Genomic DNA, 19,542 nt, shown 5'->3' with positions numbered 1-19,542 from the left:
GAGTAAACTAGTAGATATATCAATTGAAAATTCTTTTCTATAATTATAAACAAACTGGCAAGTAATAGGGCCACACTAAAGCATTTATGTTGTGCCAAATATTATTAAGTTAAGGGTTGAGAACTCTTGAGGTTGAATGTTAAAAGTCAATTTTGGCCCTGTTCAAAGTGAGATACGGATACTTTTCCTTGACTGCCTCACATACATCAGACTAAAATGAGTCAAAGGCTTCTTCACTTCAACTGAATGTTTCTTCGCTTCAGCTGTTTGCTATCCTGTACTACCATTAGCTACAGACCACAGTTCAGTCCTGTATTTAAAGGTTAATAACTTGGATCCAAGTGCCTCTCACCGAACTCTGAGCTGTGTAAAGCTGTTCCACGCCACAAGAACCAAGGGGCTGCTAAAATATGACCTATTACTGTAACAAATGTTTAGCTAGAAACATGTTAGTCTGCTGAGAATGGACAGTGTTTTAGATTTGTTCGTGATGTGTAGTGTCTTCTGGAAAAAATCCCTCTTCTGTATATTGCTGTCTTTTTAGAATTCCTTTTCTTCTCTCTATATAATAGAATTTAAATAATTCAGTATACTCAGTATTTGTTCAGATCAGAAACACTTTTTTAACCTTCTGGTGCATTTACCTTGCTCCTCCTCTTTCAGAAAGAAACTTGTAAAGTCTAACAATTCAAGCTATATAACTAATCATTTTACCCCATGTCACCTAAAAATGAGCCTGAGGAATGAGACACATCTCCATCACCTGTTCCTACTGATTTTCCTGTCTGTGCTAATGCTAAACTTTGTCCTCTGGATACAAAGACCATGAGTCTTTGTGAATAATGATGTGGACGAGTAGCACTATCTGTGTGGGGAGCATGTAGGAGTCCATAGGGAGACATGGCCACAGGGGGGGAGAGCTCTGTTCTTAACATAACCTGCTTTTGAAAGATTAAGGTGGAACAAAAAGCAAATTGCTAATGTTTTACTCTGGGATGCTAATACTTTAAAAACACAAAGGAATGTGTTCTCTCTCATTTTTGAGGGTAAAGGCAGTGGGGAAGTGTTTGCCTTTTTTTTTTTTTGTTTTGTTTTGTTTTCTTCTTTACCACTGTTTTAAACACAGCAGGATATGTTTTCTTTAGTAGAGAGACTGGAAAGGAAAAAAAAAAGGTGCACTTGAATTTTGAAGACCTGGAAGAGATTTCTGGAGGCATTATATGCAGCAATGCCTCCAGATGCCATTTTTGATGCATCTGCATCAAATATCTTTCATGACTTCTGTGAAACTGAACTTTCTACCTGAGACTTCCTTCTTCCTCTAATGCATTTTTTTTCCCCCTTGTAACAGTGATGTCATGTGCCTGGCACCAGTGCTCTGAGTCCTGAGTCCCCTGCTCTTATGGGTCAAGCAATCCACAGCCAAGTCCACCCCGTTATTTCTTACCCTCATCAGAAAAATGCCACATCTCTCAGCAGTCACTCAGGTTCACTCATTGATCACCTCTACAGCTGATCTCTTTCCAACCTCTTCACTTCTTCATTCACTGCTCACTCCTCACTGTGAGCTGACATACCATCAGTCAAATAATTCCTTGCACCATTAAGCACTTGTCAGTTTACATCTTCCTTATTCACTAGCTACAGCAAATGAGAAGCTTAGTCTCTGGTTCTTCCTATACATAATACTCTCTTTTTGCAGCAAAAGGTTTTCATACCTTTCCCTTTCACCACTGATCAACATGACTGTATATCCCACATGCATTGATCTCTCTTCTCCTGTGAATGATTATTCTTCTGAATTTGTTCAGGTAAGTTCTTAATTAATAGGGCTATGCTATCAAGAATTTAATTTGGGACATTATTTTATCACAGTATGTACCCATGGAAAAGGATGAGCAATAGGTTTTCTTATTTTCTTAGTTTCATAAAAAGGAACTGGGGCTTTAGGTATTCCCAGCACTAAGGGTGGAACACAGGAGAGATGGGATGCAGCCCTGGTGTCAGATCACGTAATCCTGTGCAGGAGGCACATTGCCCAGTATGCAGTAGTGTGTGTACAGCTTGTCCCCAGTGTTTCCCACATCCCCTGACACGCTGACCAAATGTGGTCATCTTTTGCCCAGGAATGTTTATATATCCCCCCTTCTCTCATTCTCTTCTTCGCTGGCCTGAAGACATGTCTCAATCACAAGGGCTCCCTCATCATGCTCTCATACCAACGAATGCTTTCAAGGGGGTGGAAGTTTATTTTTGAAAGTGGTTTTCCTTTTCAGTATCTGCCTTTTCTGTCTCTATGCCAGGCTAGTGGTGAACATTTTGAGGAGTTCCCAGAGGGAACTTTTAGGAAATTGCTTATTCTATTTGTAGAATTCCTCAGCGTTTATAAAACTTCCATATGCAATCTTGTTGTCATGCCTCTGTCAGAACACTCCCACTGTGTAAAGAGATTGTTTTTCTCTCTCTTTCTCTCTTCCTCCTCCTTCCCCAAGGGTTTCCTGTTTTAGCTCTTGTGCATATATTTGCACCCTTGTGCCCTTTCCTCATCCTTACTTACTGCCTCCCACTTTATACAGCTACTGAAATAATTGTGGGTGTTTTAACCATTTAAAGAACTGTTCTTAAATTCATTTGTCAATTGATCAGTAAGTCATCAGTCAGAGATTAGTGCTAGCAACAAGTACACTGACAATGTATAAAGTAAATTTACTTTATGTAAACTTATTGAGATTTTAGACTATGGATACCTTATGCTGGTGTGATTCAACCTCCCCAGTGTCTAAGTAGAAGCTTGAGATAAAAATGTTGCATGTTTATATAACGCGTTCAGTTTGTCAACATTCTGGGATGCAGCAGAAAAGCAAAATTTATTTCCATTGAAGGAGTCTGTATACATTATCCACAGGTGTGGAATGTCAGATCTTGGAATTATGGTATTGGGATTAAGTAGGCATTTTAGTTTCCAGTTTGGTTCTGGTGGGCTATTAGTAACAGAAGCCAAGAGAGTATTGGTCCTGGAGGCTAGCTTACACTACCAGCTGAAATCAGGACTTCAAAGGCCAAGTAACAGAGATTTCTGGTAATAGAAGAACCTGAAAGTCCATACAGCCCTCTGAGCAGCTGAGTGACAGCTGAGCTTAGCCTGACCTCGGACTTCCACCCTGCCTGTGCACAAAATAGCACCTGAACAAAATGCCATTAGCTGAAGGTACATCTTGTGGGAAAACAAAATGTACCAATTTACATTTGCAGTGAAAAAAAGAGAAGTTCTAAACCATGGTGTTGTGCAATGAAAACAGGCAGCTGTATTCCCCTTTCAGTGCAGTAGTGCTTGGATATGAGATATGCTTCCTTTTCCCATAATTCACCTACTAGAACTGTAACTGAAAATTCATTTTTCTTACAGCCACAGCAAAACCAGGCCCAACCTTTTTTTTTCTTTTTTTTTTTTTTGGTACATTTTAAACATGAAAAAACAATATTGAATCCCATGTATGGACCCAAAAAAACTTCTGAATTTTTATCTTCTCTCTTTTTTTCCCACTTGAGTTGTTTGTTTGTTTGTTTGTTTTGTCTATTTGTCTTGTTTTTTAACTATGTATCTTAATACATCTATTGGTCATCAGAATTTATACCTCTCTATATATAGGATCTGTGAAAGGATTCTGGGAGAGTCACTAATTTATCTCTTGGTTTATAACACTAACTTAAAGAGCTTTCCTGAACAAAAGATCTCTAATATTTTATTTCCTCCAGTTTCTCTTTCTGGAATACAGTAATTTCAGCATGTAGGTTACCAAATACTCCTTTGAAACTCGTCCAGCTCCTCTGTCTTTAGGAGATATGACAACAGCTTTCTTTAACATTAGGCAATGTACCTTTAGAGGTTCATCCTTCTGTTGCCTTCCTCAAAGGGACATCCAGTCTGCCCTGCCTTTGCAGTAGGTTTGCTGTCGACTCTCTCTCTTTCAACCACATCTAGTTTACAGCTCTTGTGTTGCCCAGTCCACATGCAAGGTGAGACCTGAATATCCTCTCTAGGCCTGTTGCTGTCCTGGTGTGGGCCCTAGGGAAGGGTATGTGAAGTCATTCTTGGACAGATCAAAAGGAAAAATCTGACCTGGTCTTCTTTCAAGGAAAAGCGTAAGAAGAATAATAAAACAGAATGGGACAAAAATATTTTATATTAATTGTCAAAGAAAGTAAAAGGTCTAGCTCTTCCCCTTTAATGATTCTAGTCAAACTTATCTGAAAACAGGAATTAGGAAGTTGGGTTTTTTTGACAAAAATATTTTATTCAAGAATTTCTGAATGGAAGGTATTGTACAGTTGGCTCAGTTCCAATTGCAAGACACTTAATGATGTGTTATTGGACTTCACTATGGACTGGAGTAGTACACTGTACTGCAGCTGTAGCATCTGGTGGGTTTGATGTACATTAGATAGTAAGACTCACTCAGAACTGTGATGCTCTTGGCATCATAAACCATAAATTCACTTTTTTTCATGTCACACCACGGGATCAAAGCTCAATTATTCTTCCAAGTTTCGCCTTTTCCAAATTGCATAATTGCTGATGTTTTATATGCTTAACTGTTTTTTAGGACGAAAGTTCTTCCAGTAGTGGAACAGATTCCCTAACCAGTGGAGAGATTCCACGAAGCAGGTCAGAGGGGACTTTGCTTGATGTAGATGACCGGACACCCTCAGACAGCTACAGTACGTGTCTTCTGCAACTTTCTGTACTAAGGCCCTCCATCTAAAGTCTTTATTTCTGGAAAATATCTGGGTCAGGCTGATTGGGAGGAAGAGTTGAAATCTTTAACCTTATATTAACAATTGCTGTTTAGGGTATGTTTACTGGGAAAGAGAAAAGGGAATTCTTAGCCAAACCTTTAGCTAAATTTAGGGTTTTAAGAACCAAGAGGGCAAGGTCATTTGTAATTTGAAAACTGGAGCAAAGTTAATTTCATCTCATTGCTGTTTTAAACCCAAAATTAAGAAAACTTTGTCCTCCACAAGGTAGACATTCTCTTAGCAACTTGTCCAAGTAGCAGATGTAACAGTGAGCCTGAAACTTGCTGTGTGAGTTGAGGAGCAGAATTTTTTCCTTGCTAACCTACTGCACCCCAGTAATTTGTACTATTAAGTTGGCATGAGAAAGTGTCCATCCTAGTGACTCGGGCTCTGACAGAGTTTAAGAAACCTGCCCTTTAGGATGTAAAAAAAAATCCAAACAACCCCCCTTATGTTATTTTTGGGCTTAATTAATTTATTCTTTTAATAGACAAAAATGATCTGACTTTAATAGCATCACAGCACAAGGAAAGCTTCAGCTGGTGCTTGAGCAGCCCAGCCCCATCTGGTGACTCTGTTCAAGACTAGGTGCTCAAGCAGAAAGAGGCTGCTCGTGTGCTTAATCCTCCAGGCAGCTCACCTGGAAGGCTCTTGTCAAGACAATGTTAGAGCTTTGCAGATAAGCAGCTGGGAAGCAGGTAAATTCCACTTTGGTTCTTCCAAATTGGGAATTTTCTGGAATTGTGGAAAAGCTTCATGGTTTTGGAAACTACTAACATTTAATTCTTTTTTTCTTTTTGTGGCTGTATCCACTGTCATTCTTGCAATTGAGCAATCATAAGTAACCTTGGAAATGGGAGGTACTATGGAAAGGGTGATAAGGAAAGCTATTGATATGCTGAAAAAGTAGAAATAATGAATTTCTCTAAAAATTTTAACTCTTTGCATGGATGTTTAAATGAGGGATGGTATAACCTCTATATGTAGAAAAAATAATGGCTAATGGCACACTGAAGTAATAGAAACCCTTAGCATAAAAAGTTGCAAATACTCTACTCATTGCAAGAAGTGTGATTCTAAATTAACCTGTAAACCAGCTTCTATGAACAATTGTTTGTATAAATTATAAGGATGTCTGTTCTTCAGAACAGATAGATATTACTGTTAATAATGAGTATTTTTATTAGAAAACGTATTTAAATATCCCTTTAAAAACCCCTATTTGCCTATCAAAATGCAATCTCAGAAAAATCAGTAGCTGCACAAACAATTCTCTCCAAATTTCAAATTGCACAAGACCTCATAAATTATATCAATGAATTTTTTCTAATGGAAAGCTGGTATAACAAATTCCACACACACGGAGAGAAATTGTACATGTTCTGTTATCAACTAAATGCATGTGCACTAGCATGAAAAGGAATCTTGAGTAATGCATTTATCTCTACAGTGTTTGAAAAAATGAAATAGTATTTCTTTAATCTTTGCAAAGAGTTCCACACAAAGGAAAGAAATCCATGTAACTTTATAAGAGGCCAAATATTACTCGAATATAATGATTTGAACCTTATGGAACCTTATCATATTCAATGCTAATTAATAATCATAGGACTTGATAATGATCTGCACATCAAAGAAGATGCTTTACATCCTTCAAAACTAATCTATTATTCAGAACTAATTTGTTAGCACTCTTCTATTAAGAAAGATTCTTAATTAAATAAATACTGATACTATTTAAAAAACTGAAGAAAAAGTATAGAAATTATCTATACATATTTCGGGAGGATAAAATTAGTCACCTCTTAGTTTAACAGACTATCAGTTGGACATGAATGGAATGTCTCAAGTCTCTGCTTTAGGATGTGCTTCTCTTTTTTCTTTTAAACAGATGCCAATGAAAGTAAACTGGATTTGGATATTGACTGGTCTGGTGTATTCAAGCATGCCCAAACTGTTTCCAAGACTAATCCTTTCTGGAATGAACTGTCAGGCTCCAACCCTTTCATACATGACATAGCTGCTTCAAATAGAAATAAAAATAATAAATACCTTTCTATCTTAAAAGCAAATCCTTATTTGTTCTCTAAAGTTTCTAGCAATAGGGACTCTTTGGATTCCTCAGGTGATGAGCTAGATATTGATTGTCTCCTAAGAAGGACTTCAGCAAGAAGATCGGGACGATCCAAAAGTGTCTCTGACTTCCTGGATATTGTTGATAACCGAAGATTTAATCCTCACAAGACAGAACCTCAAAAAACTACAGCTTCAGACATGACATGGCTTCAAAATGACCGTGAAGCCTACAAGATGGCCTGGTTGAGTCACCGACAACTCACCCGGTCTTGCCTAGATTTAGAAGCCATGAGCCACAGTCCTGGATGGGCACAAACACAAGCTACAGACATTCATGTAGTTTGTAAACTGAATCATGAAGGGGGTTCAGTACAACTACCTGACTCAGATATCAACATTCATGTCCCTGTGGGTCACGTATTACCAGGGGAATTCCAAGAAGTTGGTTTAAAGGCTATCCTTAACCCTCCATTGTCATGTAACAATGAGCTCTCTAGCACCGTAAGTCCTCTGGTAGAACTTAGGCTGAGCAACCTCAACACAAGCAAAGCCATTTTCCTAGAGGTGAAAGTTGCAGCTAAAGTGAAGAATGATCCACTCAGCCAAGTTATGAGTGATATTGTGTGTTTTTTTAGTCTGAATAAAGAAGGACCTTTTAAGAAGCTAGAGAATTGCTACATTTATCAGGATACCATACAAGTGAAGCTAACGGACCTAAGTCATGTGATGTATGCAGTGATTGCCATACAAGCAAACAAAATCCAGCCTCCAGCAACTAATATCTGGGACTATGTTCATAGAAGAGTCTCAGTTGGAATTTATGGTCCCAAATATATTCATCCATCTTTTACAGCAGTTTTTACAGTCTTTGGTCATAACTACATTCCAGGAAAACTCACAATCTGTGATATAAAAAAAGGGGGGAAAAATATGCCTCCTGTGGTGTTTCAACTGTGGGGAAAACATACATTTCTACTTGAAAAACCACAAGATTTAAACATTTCTCTAGTATCCTGTGATCCAGATTTTGAAGTAAAGATGGAAGACCAAAGTAAAAATATTAAAGAGGAGGAGTTGAAAACTGGTGAAATGATCCACCAACAATTCTCATTCTCCCTGCTTGGATGTAGAGAGATGCATTTCTTTGTTTTCCTTGTTCAGATTAAAGTCTTAAAAAGTAGCCAAGTAACACAGTTCCATGTTACAACTCCTGATCCAGCTCCAAAATTAAGTGGAATTATCAATAGGCCAAAGCGCCTACAAAATCGGAAGGAAATCAAGTCCGCACCTTGGCTTTTGATACCAACAGTAAAATATCCAAAGTTTCAAGACAAAGCTTTGAGCGTTAATACTTATGGAGTGGCTTTGAAAACTGTGTTACGTCAAAATAAGATTGACTATTTGCTGGAATATTTTAAAGGGGATACAATAGCGCTTCTTGGTGAAGATAAAGTTAAAGCCATTGGACAAACTAAAGTAAAAGAGTGGTATGTAGGAGTTCTCAGAAGAAAGATTGGCCTTGTACATTGCAAAAACATAAAAGTTATTTCCAAAGAACAAGCTATGGACACTGCTGATAGTGAGCTAACAACCAGGAATCTTGTTGAACAAATTGCATTGCCATTCAAAAAACTGACTTACATCTACTCAGTAGTTCTGTCAACAGTATCAGAGAGTGTTTATGACTGGAGAGCTTTAGCTGAGGTGCTAGGATATTCACATATGTCTTTGGATGACTTTAATGAGGCACATATCGATAAAGAATCAGAGAGAGTTGCGCATGTTGTGAAGAGGATGAAGCAAGACTGCCATGCTAACAAAAAAAAAAGACTATTTCTTTATGAACTCATTATTGTAAGTATTGCATGAACTAACTTGCTTATTGGGAATGCATTGTCAAGAAACTGCTCAGTAGCAATGTATGAACAAGAAAACATGATTCTGCATTCTTGCAGGAATTTTTACAAACCCGAATATATTACTAAAATTTGTAGACACCTATAGACAGAAAATGCACCCAGATTCTTGTGAAGAATAATACTTTGGCCAATTAATTCCAAAAAGCCTTCTGCTAATGTTTCAGGAATCTTGCTTATTTAGTAGGTTGACTGAGTTGACTTTTTTGCTTTTTAAACAGCCACGTTTGAAAAGTTTTGTCTTTTGTCATGGTAAATTGCTCCCCTGAGCAATTCACATTCCTGTTGGGAAGTATTAAGCAACCATACAGTGTGAAAACTCCAATATATATATATTTTTCTATGCTAAAATGTGCGTCTAACTTAGCTTCATATGTTTAAAATTGAAACCCTGATCCACATGTTGAAGGTAGGATTTTCTGTCCACACGACAACTTCATAGTCAATGTTGTAGCAGACTAAGAACAATATTGCAAATATTTCAGTATGTATTTTCATGGGCCTCATTTGTAAGCCACTGGACAACTTCTATGTGACTAATTGCTCTTATATGTGAATTAAAAGTGGGTTTATTCTAAATTCTTCCAGGTAATAAGTTGCACTGTTAACCATCCTAATTTACTTACTGATCTGTGTTCAAATTAATTTGGAATTAATGATTACTTAATACTGTCTTTGGCTCTGACTGAAAAGTCAACCAACCTATTAAGGGACAGAAGATAATTAAATTTCTGATATAAAAATAAAGTATTATAAAAATGTATGTTTAAAAATTCACATTGTAGCTATGCATCTAAAGCATATTGATTATCCTGAATTGTAAACCTTAACAGAGTTTATTCTCATAACTAGTCTATCCCCTGTGTTGACAGCAATTTGAGCAGGATTCAGAAAATTTGGTAGCAGTGGCCACTTAAAACTCTTAAAAGCATATTAAACTGTGTGGAATAGAACGTAGCCCGTATGAAATACAGTAAAGTCTGCCACGTCTCTGTACAAAAAGGAGAGGGGAATCTAAAGGTGAAAATTATCCAAACCTTTAATTGAATACAGTGAAACAGAGTTCATTACAGAACAGGCAAAAAGTGGGGAACAATTAGATTAAGATAGAATCATATAATGATTTGCATTGGAATGGATCTTAAACATCATCTCGTTCCATCACCCTTGTCATGGACAGGGATACATTTCACTAGACCAGGATACTTAATGTCTTGTTTTGTGAGATTTATATAATTTTGAGCTATGAAGTTCCAATGAAAGTCCCTGTCCTTGCAAAGCTAGACTTAAAACTAGAAATAATTTGTGTAATTTTTGGGTAGAATTTACTAGTTACTTCTTTAAGTCATCTCCTATTTTAATATTATATAGCATTTTTGCTAATCAGAACGTAGCAATTTGAACAACTTTGTCTTCACTTTGCCAAAATACAGGGGAGTTTGGTGCAGTACACTGTAGTCAGCTACTCATTACTGTGCCTACCAAAGTTCTGTTGTTTCCTATGAGGATTTTTACTGTAAAATATTTTACAATTAAATCATACACTGATTTCTACAGAAATGCTTGATATTTCAGTAAACATCAATATCTCAAAAACAAGGAAAATGTCTGGATTTTTTTCTCCATCTTTCACTGAAAAACTCAACATTTTCAGTGGAATATTTAGCTGTTAATTTGAGGAGAAGAAAAAAACCAAGACTTATTTTTCTCATTAGGGCTTATGCAAAGAAAGAAAGAAAGAAAGGAGAATGCAACATATCTGCACTTCAGGATTTCACTCCTGCAACCATTTTAATTCATCATAAAATTTTGTCACTAAATGCTCATTTGGCACAGGGGAGGAAAGAGTTTTGTGCTTGCATTTCTGCTTTATGGTCAGCAAGTTATTAGTTCTGTGGGAGGAGCAATTGAAAAGGTGCTGGCTGATGTGATCAGTGATTTTCCAGAAATGCCGTAGACAGAGGACAACACCTCAGTATAGTAGTGCTCTAACTTAATTTTCAAGTTTCTTGTCATGCTTCTAAGAAGCTAAATTTGATGTCACAAATATTTCTATCAGAGAAGTTTATTTTTCCTTCAGGATCCCTAAGCTTGGCAGGATCCATTTGACACTGGAATGCTGAAGCAGCTGAATGCTAGCTTAATTTTTTTCTTAAGCTTGTGGGCAGTTTTCCTGTGAGACTGTTGGCAACCCCATCTTGTGGGAAAAAAATTTACATATTCGTAAGAACACAAAATTAAAAAAAAAAGAAACACTTTCCTGTCTGTGTAAAAATGCAGAATAGTGCTATAAAAACAAATTAAAATGTTCTGTTTGTAATTATTGGTGAAGGATCACTAATGAAAACTATTGTTGCAGGCACTTTTGAAAATAGATTGCCAGGGATTAGTGGCCCGTCTTACCCAGGACACCATAATTTTGACTTCAGCTGTCAAGCTTGGCAAAAACTGGCGGGAGCTTGCAGAGAAGCTAGCCCGACTCACAAAGCAGCAAATAGAGGCTTATGAAGTTCCCCACCAAGGGAAAAATGGAGCAGTAGCTCTGGAGGTAAGGGTCTGGTGTAACAATGCATGCACACTTGCTTCTCTGCACAAATACAGCCAGGGACCTTTCTTCTTCCTTACTTTGAGTGCTCCTTTCCTTTTGCACTTTCCTGTGGTGGTCCCAGTCTCCTGTCTTAAGCTTCAGGGTCACGTTCAATCCCTTCTTATTGCCCTGTTCACTTGTTAACCTTCCTCACTCCTCTGCTATCAGCTCAGACACAGAGAAGAAGAGCATCCAGTCCTTGCCGGAGCCACTTCAAATCACCCTTAGTACAACTTTTACTCTTTCCACCATAAGGAAGCTGACCTCCATCATTAATACTTTTCTGTGCCAGTGTAATAGTTGATATCATTTGCGTTAAGTAGCATGAGATCAGAAACTCTGAGACCAATTCCACTGCTGTTCTGTAGCATGAACATGGCAAATCTATGCTTTGAGTTCATAATTTGCCAGGTAAGTCATGCTATTTATTTTCCTTTGTAAAGCACACTTCTTATACAGAAGTATGAGTTCTAAAGAAGAGTTAATTTGTCCTCTCATATGTATTTTAGTGCATACACATCTAAGGAGCAATTTAGCTGCCTAATTAGATACCTAGTGTCATTTGAGGTGCCCAGAGGTACTCATGGCGTGAAATAACAGATATGTCACAAGACTTAAGGCGGATCCTTGTGCAGGCTGCTGAGCCCAAGGTCAGCCTGTGCTCCTGGCATACCTTTTGCTGGGCAACCAAGTTACTTTCTCCATTACTCCACTCTAACTCCAAAGCATGGTCCACTCTCTTCCACAGAGTTATGTACCAACGACTTCTAGGTCCCAGACTGGGTTTTACTCTAAAAATTCTCTTTTTATAAGCATTGCTGAATGATGCTCAAGCTCACCTTTCTGACCTGAGTGCTTATATTCAGGCTCAACTCTCTCTCTGCCTGTACCATCATTCTCGGTCATGCACATGATCCAGATTGAATTCCTTCTCTCTCACCTCTAAGTACAAAAGGAATTGCTATTTCCCATTCATAGGTTCACAACTACTCAGGATAATTTTTTCTTCCTTTTTCTTTCACTGTAGCTGATTCTTCCTGTTTCCCACCAAGTATATTCTCCTTTATACAATCTGAGTCAAGTGAATCTGTCATCTCAGTTTTATCTGCCTCATGATAACTATCTAGATATTTCTGCTCTAGTCATGAACCACCACCTTTTATTCCCCTTGAATGCTCTGCCCTACCTCTCGGATCAATATGGGATCAAAATTCCACATGTTTACTCTTGTGATTCTTCACTTTTCTACAAAATTATCTCCATTATTGTTATATGCAAGCACCAGCTCCTTATCTGATCTTGCTTTTCTCTTAGAGCTATTTTGTGTATTTTTTTTACTTGTTCTGTGTACTTATGTCTGGATGCTCCTTCATCAATTTTTTTCTCTTAAAATTCTCCTTCTTGCCAATCTCATATCTACTCTCTCTTTTTTTAATGTGAAAAAAAAATCCTGTTATTTTCATAGGTTTTGCATTGTCTTAATCTAAAATACTAAAATTGAACAGAACATGAATGATTGTCACTTCCATTATCAGGTTTTTTTTACTGTTAGGCGGTGCCTTATCTAACTTCAGAAACTTTTGTTCTACTAAGATTTCTGTGTTTGGCTGACAAAGCCCCAGCTTTATCAGAAGGAATTATGGACCTGAACAATGTGTGACTCTGTTGGTCTCCATGTTGTTTGGAAATGTTTCTACTTTGCTAACAGATAGCATAACTAAAACAATCTTACAACTCTTTTTCCAGCACCATACTTATTTATTTTTATATATCAAGAAAATATATAAAAATATATATAAATAAACACTTTGCTTTAAATGGGTTTCTCTTTTCCATGAAGCCTATCTTCTACCTCAAACACCCTATTCTTTTGTTTTAAAGAGCTTTTTACATTATTTTTATTACAAACCACCTACAAAATTCTCTGCCTTTCAGTGGCAATATCTGCTGCCAGAAGATAGTACAGTCAAATTCGTCATAAAGCAAGCCAATAATGCTATATGTTCTATTTTTAAGAGACCGTTCAATGAGCAATCAAAGATCAGAATTTTGCTTTACTTTTGTACCATTTCTCAAGGATTAGATTGGGCCCATGGAAAATTCACTAGTTTTGTGTGACCTTTGTAATAGTGCTTATCCACTGCTTATCCACCAGTTTCTAGAACTGGTGTCTCATGCAAACACTCAGCACTCTCACTGCCCTGTGAATCTAACCTTAAATTTCAGTACATTCTACTCAATTTCAGTGCTTTCATATGACCTCTGAACTTTCTTATTGATAGTAGTTGTTGGTCTGAAAACAGGAAACCAAGAAAAGATAGGAGGATAATAAGTTTTGACTAATTATTGATGATTATCTGAATTCATTAAGTAATTCATTAACCATTAAGGACTGTTCCACCATCAAGAGGAGTATTAGTTCAATGTGGTGAGTGTGTAGATTATTGCTGAGTTAATCATGCATCAGCCATGACCAGTTTATAAAGCTTTTGATCCCTGCATTCCTTTTTTTTTTCTTTCTTTTCTTTTGTCTTAGATAAAAAGAATCAGTTTTGAAAGATTAGAGGAAACCAAGGTTTGTATTTAAGCATATTTCAGTCAATTGTCTTATTGCAATGTCAGACTGACCTTCAGCATAAGTCAAAGAGCAACTTTTCATATTAACTGTCTTTTCACATTCTAGGGAAGACAGAATACTGTACCCCAATTCTTTAAATATCGTAGTTTAACAGGAATATAAGGAAAGGAAACAAGAGACACAGAAAAGGCAGCATATGTAGCCAGTAGCATAAAGTCAGGAAATCCCAGCTTCTCTTGTTGTCTACCTTGGTTATCAAGGTAAAAATAGGAATACAGAAAGTTTCTGGTCTCAGCATAAATACAAGAGTGGTGAACTGCCTTATTTCATTAAAATATGTTGTAGCATCTGTTATTTACAGTAGTATAGTAAAACATTATTTTTCAAGTTAGCCTCTCTAAAAAAACAAGGAAAGAATTCATCAATCTTCTTCTTCCCACCTACAATCAAACTACTTTTCTTGCCTCCTTTTGTAAGTTTATGGTTATGACTTAAGATAGACTTGCTTAAAGCAAAAAATAGGCACCATTCATTTGGGTAAATGATGATACTTTTCCCTCCTGTAGACTTAAAATGAGAAACTTCACTGAAAGCATAGGCACTTTTTTGTGGCTTAAACTCAAGGTAGAAGCTAGACTAATCAGATTGTGAAATGGGCTATAGAGGATATGAGTTTAATAGGTTTTTCTATTTGTGTCTGGGGCAGAAAGGTAGCAGAAGTTGAGAGAGATGTTTACAGAAACTATAATAGAATCAATCTTGGGTAAGTCAAAAGTTCTGAGCCAAACGTGAAGAAAAGCTCAGAATTATGAGCAAAGAAATTCTCCTGGTACTCAGTTCCTCAAGGGATCAATTAAATAAAGCTTAAATCAAGGAAGTAGAGCTTTATGCTTTCCACTGTTTGTAAATTAATAGGATTATATTGAGGACATAACCAATTTCCTTTAGAATTATCCTTCAGAACAACAAAAACTGCTTTTGTAATAAAAAAGATGCTAAAAAAATCCCAACCTCCTGATCGCTTTTGTATATATCTATATAAATGTGCATGCATCAATCTATATGCTTTTACTAGGATGCATAAGTGTGCTAATGTTAAAAGAGTAAATCCCTTTTGGGAAAGGGATTTTTTTTCGTGGTTCTGTGTATTATCCCTGAAATTGTTAACTCAATCGCTTTTTGCAAAACCTTATTTGCCAATGAGGAGGGGGAAACTAAATAGCTGATTGGCACCATAACATTTGGAAAAGCAGCAGTTGGAAAAACAATTATTTTGTTTGTTAACTGAGCCAATTTACTCAGCACTTTGAAAGATATAAGTCCAGCTTGGTATCTGAATGATGCTGCCATAACTTGATTAATGTCACCAGACCAATGACAAATTACACCTGTTAAGGATCTGCTCCAATTTTTTGGTATAAACCAAATAAATTGTAGTTTGAAAAAAGGAGCACTGGTAACTTATCTTTTCATTTTCTTTGTTTCTTTCAGGACAATTTTTAAATTGTATGTCCTGATTTTAAAAAAGTTATAAACGCTTTTGACTTTCCTGCTTTTGGAGTGTTTGGGCTTTTTTTTCTTTCTTTTTTTAAAACAGATTTTATGGATAAATCATATTAGAATTATAGAATCGTTTAGGTTGGAAAAGACCTCTAAGATCAGCTAGTCAGGTTATCTAAATCAATTGTTAACCCAGCACTGCCAAATTACCACTAAACCATGTCCCTAAGAGCCACATCTACATGTCTTTTAAATATCTCCAGGGATGGCAACTCAACCGCTTCCCTGGGCAGCTTATTTCAATGCCTGACAACCCTTTCAGTGAAGAATTTTTTTCCTAATATCGAATCTAAATTAATTAAGGGGGCTTCATTATACTTTCCATATCTGTTTTCCAGCTCAGGGGGCTGGGTACCCAGAGAAAAAATGGTCTTGCTATTAAAGATTGAGGCAAAGAAGGCATCAACTACCTCAACCTTTCCCTCATCCTTTTTCACTGTGTTCTCTCCTTTTGCTGCTGATGTCTTTATAGAAACGTTTTTTATTGTCTTTTATGGCAGTAGCCAGATTAAGTTCTGATTGGGCTTTGGCTCAGCTTCCTTCTGCTGTCATTAGAAAACATTTCTGAAAGGTAAGAAGCATGTTTAAAATCTCCAGGCTAAGTAGAGGGAGAGTAGAATGTTACTTAATGAGGCAGTAACCCTCAAATGCACAACTAAATAGGGAAACTGTTTCTAGATGTATGCACTGTAAAAAAATGATCGAAGGGAAAAGTGTTTTTCTTCCATTCCTGTTCTTTCAATTATACTTTCAGACAAGGATATATTTTGACTTGGTCATAATTATCTGAATGAAGAATTTATGTTTCTATTATTTATCCCTCTAAGAATTTGAGAGTTTCATAGAAATGAACTACATAAGGTTACTGGAAGTTTCATATCAAAAAGCCTTTTGTGATAAAACATTTCAGCATGGCTAGGGATCAAAGACTTCTCTTTTCTTTTCTGTGGCTTTTCTACCATTCAGCTTTTTTTTTTCCCCTTCAATAATTCAATTTCTGGGAGAAAACCTTTTAATTTTTTCCCCTTTACTTTCAGATGATGTGGAAACCTGCATATGACTTTCTCTACACATGGGCTGCCCATTATGGAGACGGTTACAGGGATGTCTTACAAGACCTGCAATCAGCCTTGGACAAAATGAAAAACCCAGTAACAAAACAGTGGCGAGAGTTAACAGGAACACTCATTCTTGTGAACTGCATGGAGGTGTTAAGGGCAAGTGCTTTCTCCAAAATGGAGGAAGAAGAGTAGACAACCTAGATACATTTTTGGAAAATCTCTTGGAAAACTGTACTGCTGATATTTGTGTTTTAGTGATGCTTGCAGAGCGTGATGGAATGAAATTTGTTTTAACTGAGTTGATGTTGGGTATGTGGTTCTCAACTACAGATTGCCAGAGCTTGCTAATGGCTCCTGAGTAAATAAGAAAAGAATAGGGGATTAAACTAATGAGGTCACCGAAAATGACTTGAATTCTATAGAGTATTTTCTAGAAGGAGCTATTTCTGCTTGCACTGACTTCTAGCTGGAGATCAGTTTTAAAAACAGACCTATAGATAAGTTCAGCCTGTGGGGCTTAGGTTTACATTGTTTTCAGTGAAGTATTAAATTCTGAATATTTAATACATTATTTTATTTGGTGCTCAAACCTGTCAAGTCTAAGTCAATGGGTGCAGGCTAGCCTAGAAAAAAACTTTAAGATTTCTTTCATCCTCAACTGGGAGAAAATTAATCTAATTGTCTCACAAAACAAGAACTCAACAGTTCCTGGAAAAATAGGTGTGTGCTGCACAGTCCTTCCAAAACAGCTTCTGGTGTCTGTTTTGAAGACTGGAAGAGAGACAAAAGATATAATGTCAAAAGTGTTTGGTTTTGATCTATTTATTAATGTAACTAAACAGAGTCATCTCTCTTTTTGTTTGTTTATATTTAAGCATTTTTTCTAGATTTTGCTGAGTGGAAATTCCAGAAAATTTGGGAAGCCTTGTTTGTGTACACTGTCCATCCCTCTTGCTTGTTCCTTCTCTGTTACTATTAAATGAGTATGTAGAGAAGAGAGACTTTGTAGGTTCAAAGGCTGTAAAAAATTCATACTCCTGTTGATCATTTTCTTCTACCTTACTGGAGAAAGAATATGGGTGATGACTACTATTTTCTCAAAAAAAGTTAACAGTGAGGTGCTTTTTAGATTAATTTATTTATGGAACAATTAATTATCATTAGTCATATGTTCTAAAAAGAATTCTACTTAGATGCAATCAGTAAAAATCTTTCAATTACTGAGTAGATTATTGTAAGTACAGAAATTACACGTTGAATAATAGTTACAGGCTAACCAAATTTTTTAACACTTTGTTTTTAACATAAGATGTTAAATATATTTTTAGTTAAGTGGTAGATCTAAAAGGTTAAAGCCCTTTTGAGCACACTTGATCAACATTCTTTCAGAAACATCAGCAAAAACTCATGACAACCAGTTGAAAAGAAAATTGGCATTCTGCCATCACTTGCGGTTCACAAGACAAAGCCAAAATCTTTCAGAAGTACCACAAAGTTGAAGCATTTCAGTTCAAAATCTGTTCTTCCACTGTTTTCTTAGTTCATCTCTACTAAGAAGGGAGATTTTGTGGTTCTAAAAAAACCCAGTATATTTAAATGTTTTTCTTTCCCTCTCCTTTCCTCTAACTTGCTTTCTTCTCTACTTGCATTAAGCTTTCCCAAGGCATTCATAGCTCAAGAAGGAGGCTGAGGAAAGAACACTTGCTCTTTGGTAGGAAAGTTCACTCATCAGAAGGCCCTTTAATATCAGGGCATGACTGAATGAACATGTGTACAAGTTATCTGGCTTCAGTGGACTTGCCTTTGATTTGCAAGAGAATGAGGAATTCAGCCCACAGAACAGTAATTGTTTTTGCTGATCAAGGAAAGGTGGAAAAAAAAGAGTCCAATTATCAAAGTTCCCTGTTGTTTCAGGTGCCAGCACCAATTTTATATCTTACCCCATGCAGTTTTAAAAAAGCTGTAGAGAAAATATGAAATAACATTCTCTTGTGATCTGCACTTCAGTGCAGAGAGCAGCTTGTCCTTCCTTCTTGCAGGTAGTGAAGGCCCCAAAAGGTGAGAAAGTATCTGCTGTCTTGCTCTTTTGTTCTACTAGGTAAGGAAAAGATGCATACTGGTTCCTTTTAAAATAGACTTCTTTAAAGGTAAAATGATACATTCAAATATTTAAATAATAAATATTAAAAACTGCTGCAAACTCCCAGGGAAATTTTTGTATATTTCTCAGACTGGTTCTACTTTCACCTCAGACCCTGCTCATAGCAAACTGTGAAGCCTGAACAGGATTTTGTAGTGGTGCCACAAGTCACACACCCTCTCCCTAGTTAAAACCTCAGGGAAATACATATTTTGCTCCCTCAGAGCTGAAATACAAGAAGACATCACAGATCAAATCATTCAGCTTCAAAATGTTTTCTCACCAGCTAATTTTCATATTTCCCAGCAGGCCATGTTCCCTTGGTTAAAGCCCTGTTAACTCACTTTTTTAAGCTTTTTTTTTTTTTGTTAACCTGTCTGCGACAGCTAAGCAGCTCAGCTTAGATCTGTTTCTGAAGATGGATCTTGGCTTGCATCCTTTTTTTCCACATCCTTATTTCTTATCTTCAGCAAATGCGCGTTTACTCTCTTTTTCAATAAGACATAGTAATTTCTTAGTTCAGTCCTGTGTTTTCCTGTTATTAATACAAGTCAAAAGACAGGGAAAAGCTACCAGAAGCATGAATTCCTAATTATTCCGAATATGAAGAACAAGCTACCCAAAGTCTTTGAGGCTGAAGGACAATCCATCCTGAGAAGGTAGTCAGGGATCAGGGACTCAGGAAGAGAAGTATTTAGGGACCTGCTGCCTGTGACACTCATGGTCAGTCCTTTTCATTGCTCTGAAACAAAGTTGTTTCTGTCTTGAACAAGAGTTGAATTTGGCCCAGTAAATTTAGCAAATATTGACTCAGTGAGTCAGTGTTC

General features: G+C 36.8%; 1 protein-coding gene across 1 annotated transcript; it reads left to right on the top strand.

The window, feature by feature from the left end:
- The first annotated feature begins 1,459 nt into the window (after positions 1 to 1,459).
- Positions 1,460 to 16,767, top strand: MACC1 (MET transcriptional regulator MACC1). Its single transcript, XM_027684815.1, has 5 exons — positions 1,460 to 1,487; positions 4,605 to 4,719; positions 6,689 to 8,727; positions 11,149 to 11,337; positions 16,552 to 16,767. Exons 1-5 carry the CDS (start codon positions 1,461 to 1,463, stop codon positions 16,765 to 16,767), a joined length of 2,586 nt encoding a protein of 861 aa, XP_027540616.1. The 5' UTR covers position 1,460.
- Positions 16,768 to 19,542: the final 2,775 nt, after the last annotated feature.

The sequence above is a fragment of the Neopelma chrysocephalum genome, unplaced genomic scaffold (genome assembly GCF_003984885.1).
Source record: "Neopelma chrysocephalum unplaced genomic scaffold, ASM398488v2 Primary Assembly neopelma1_67, whole genome shotgun sequence".
Lineage (NCBI taxonomy): Eukaryota > Metazoa > Chordata > Aves > Passeriformes > Pipridae > Neopelma > Neopelma chrysocephalum.
Note: the sequence above shows the minus strand (reverse complement) of the source record. Positions and strands in the feature narration are given on the sequence as shown.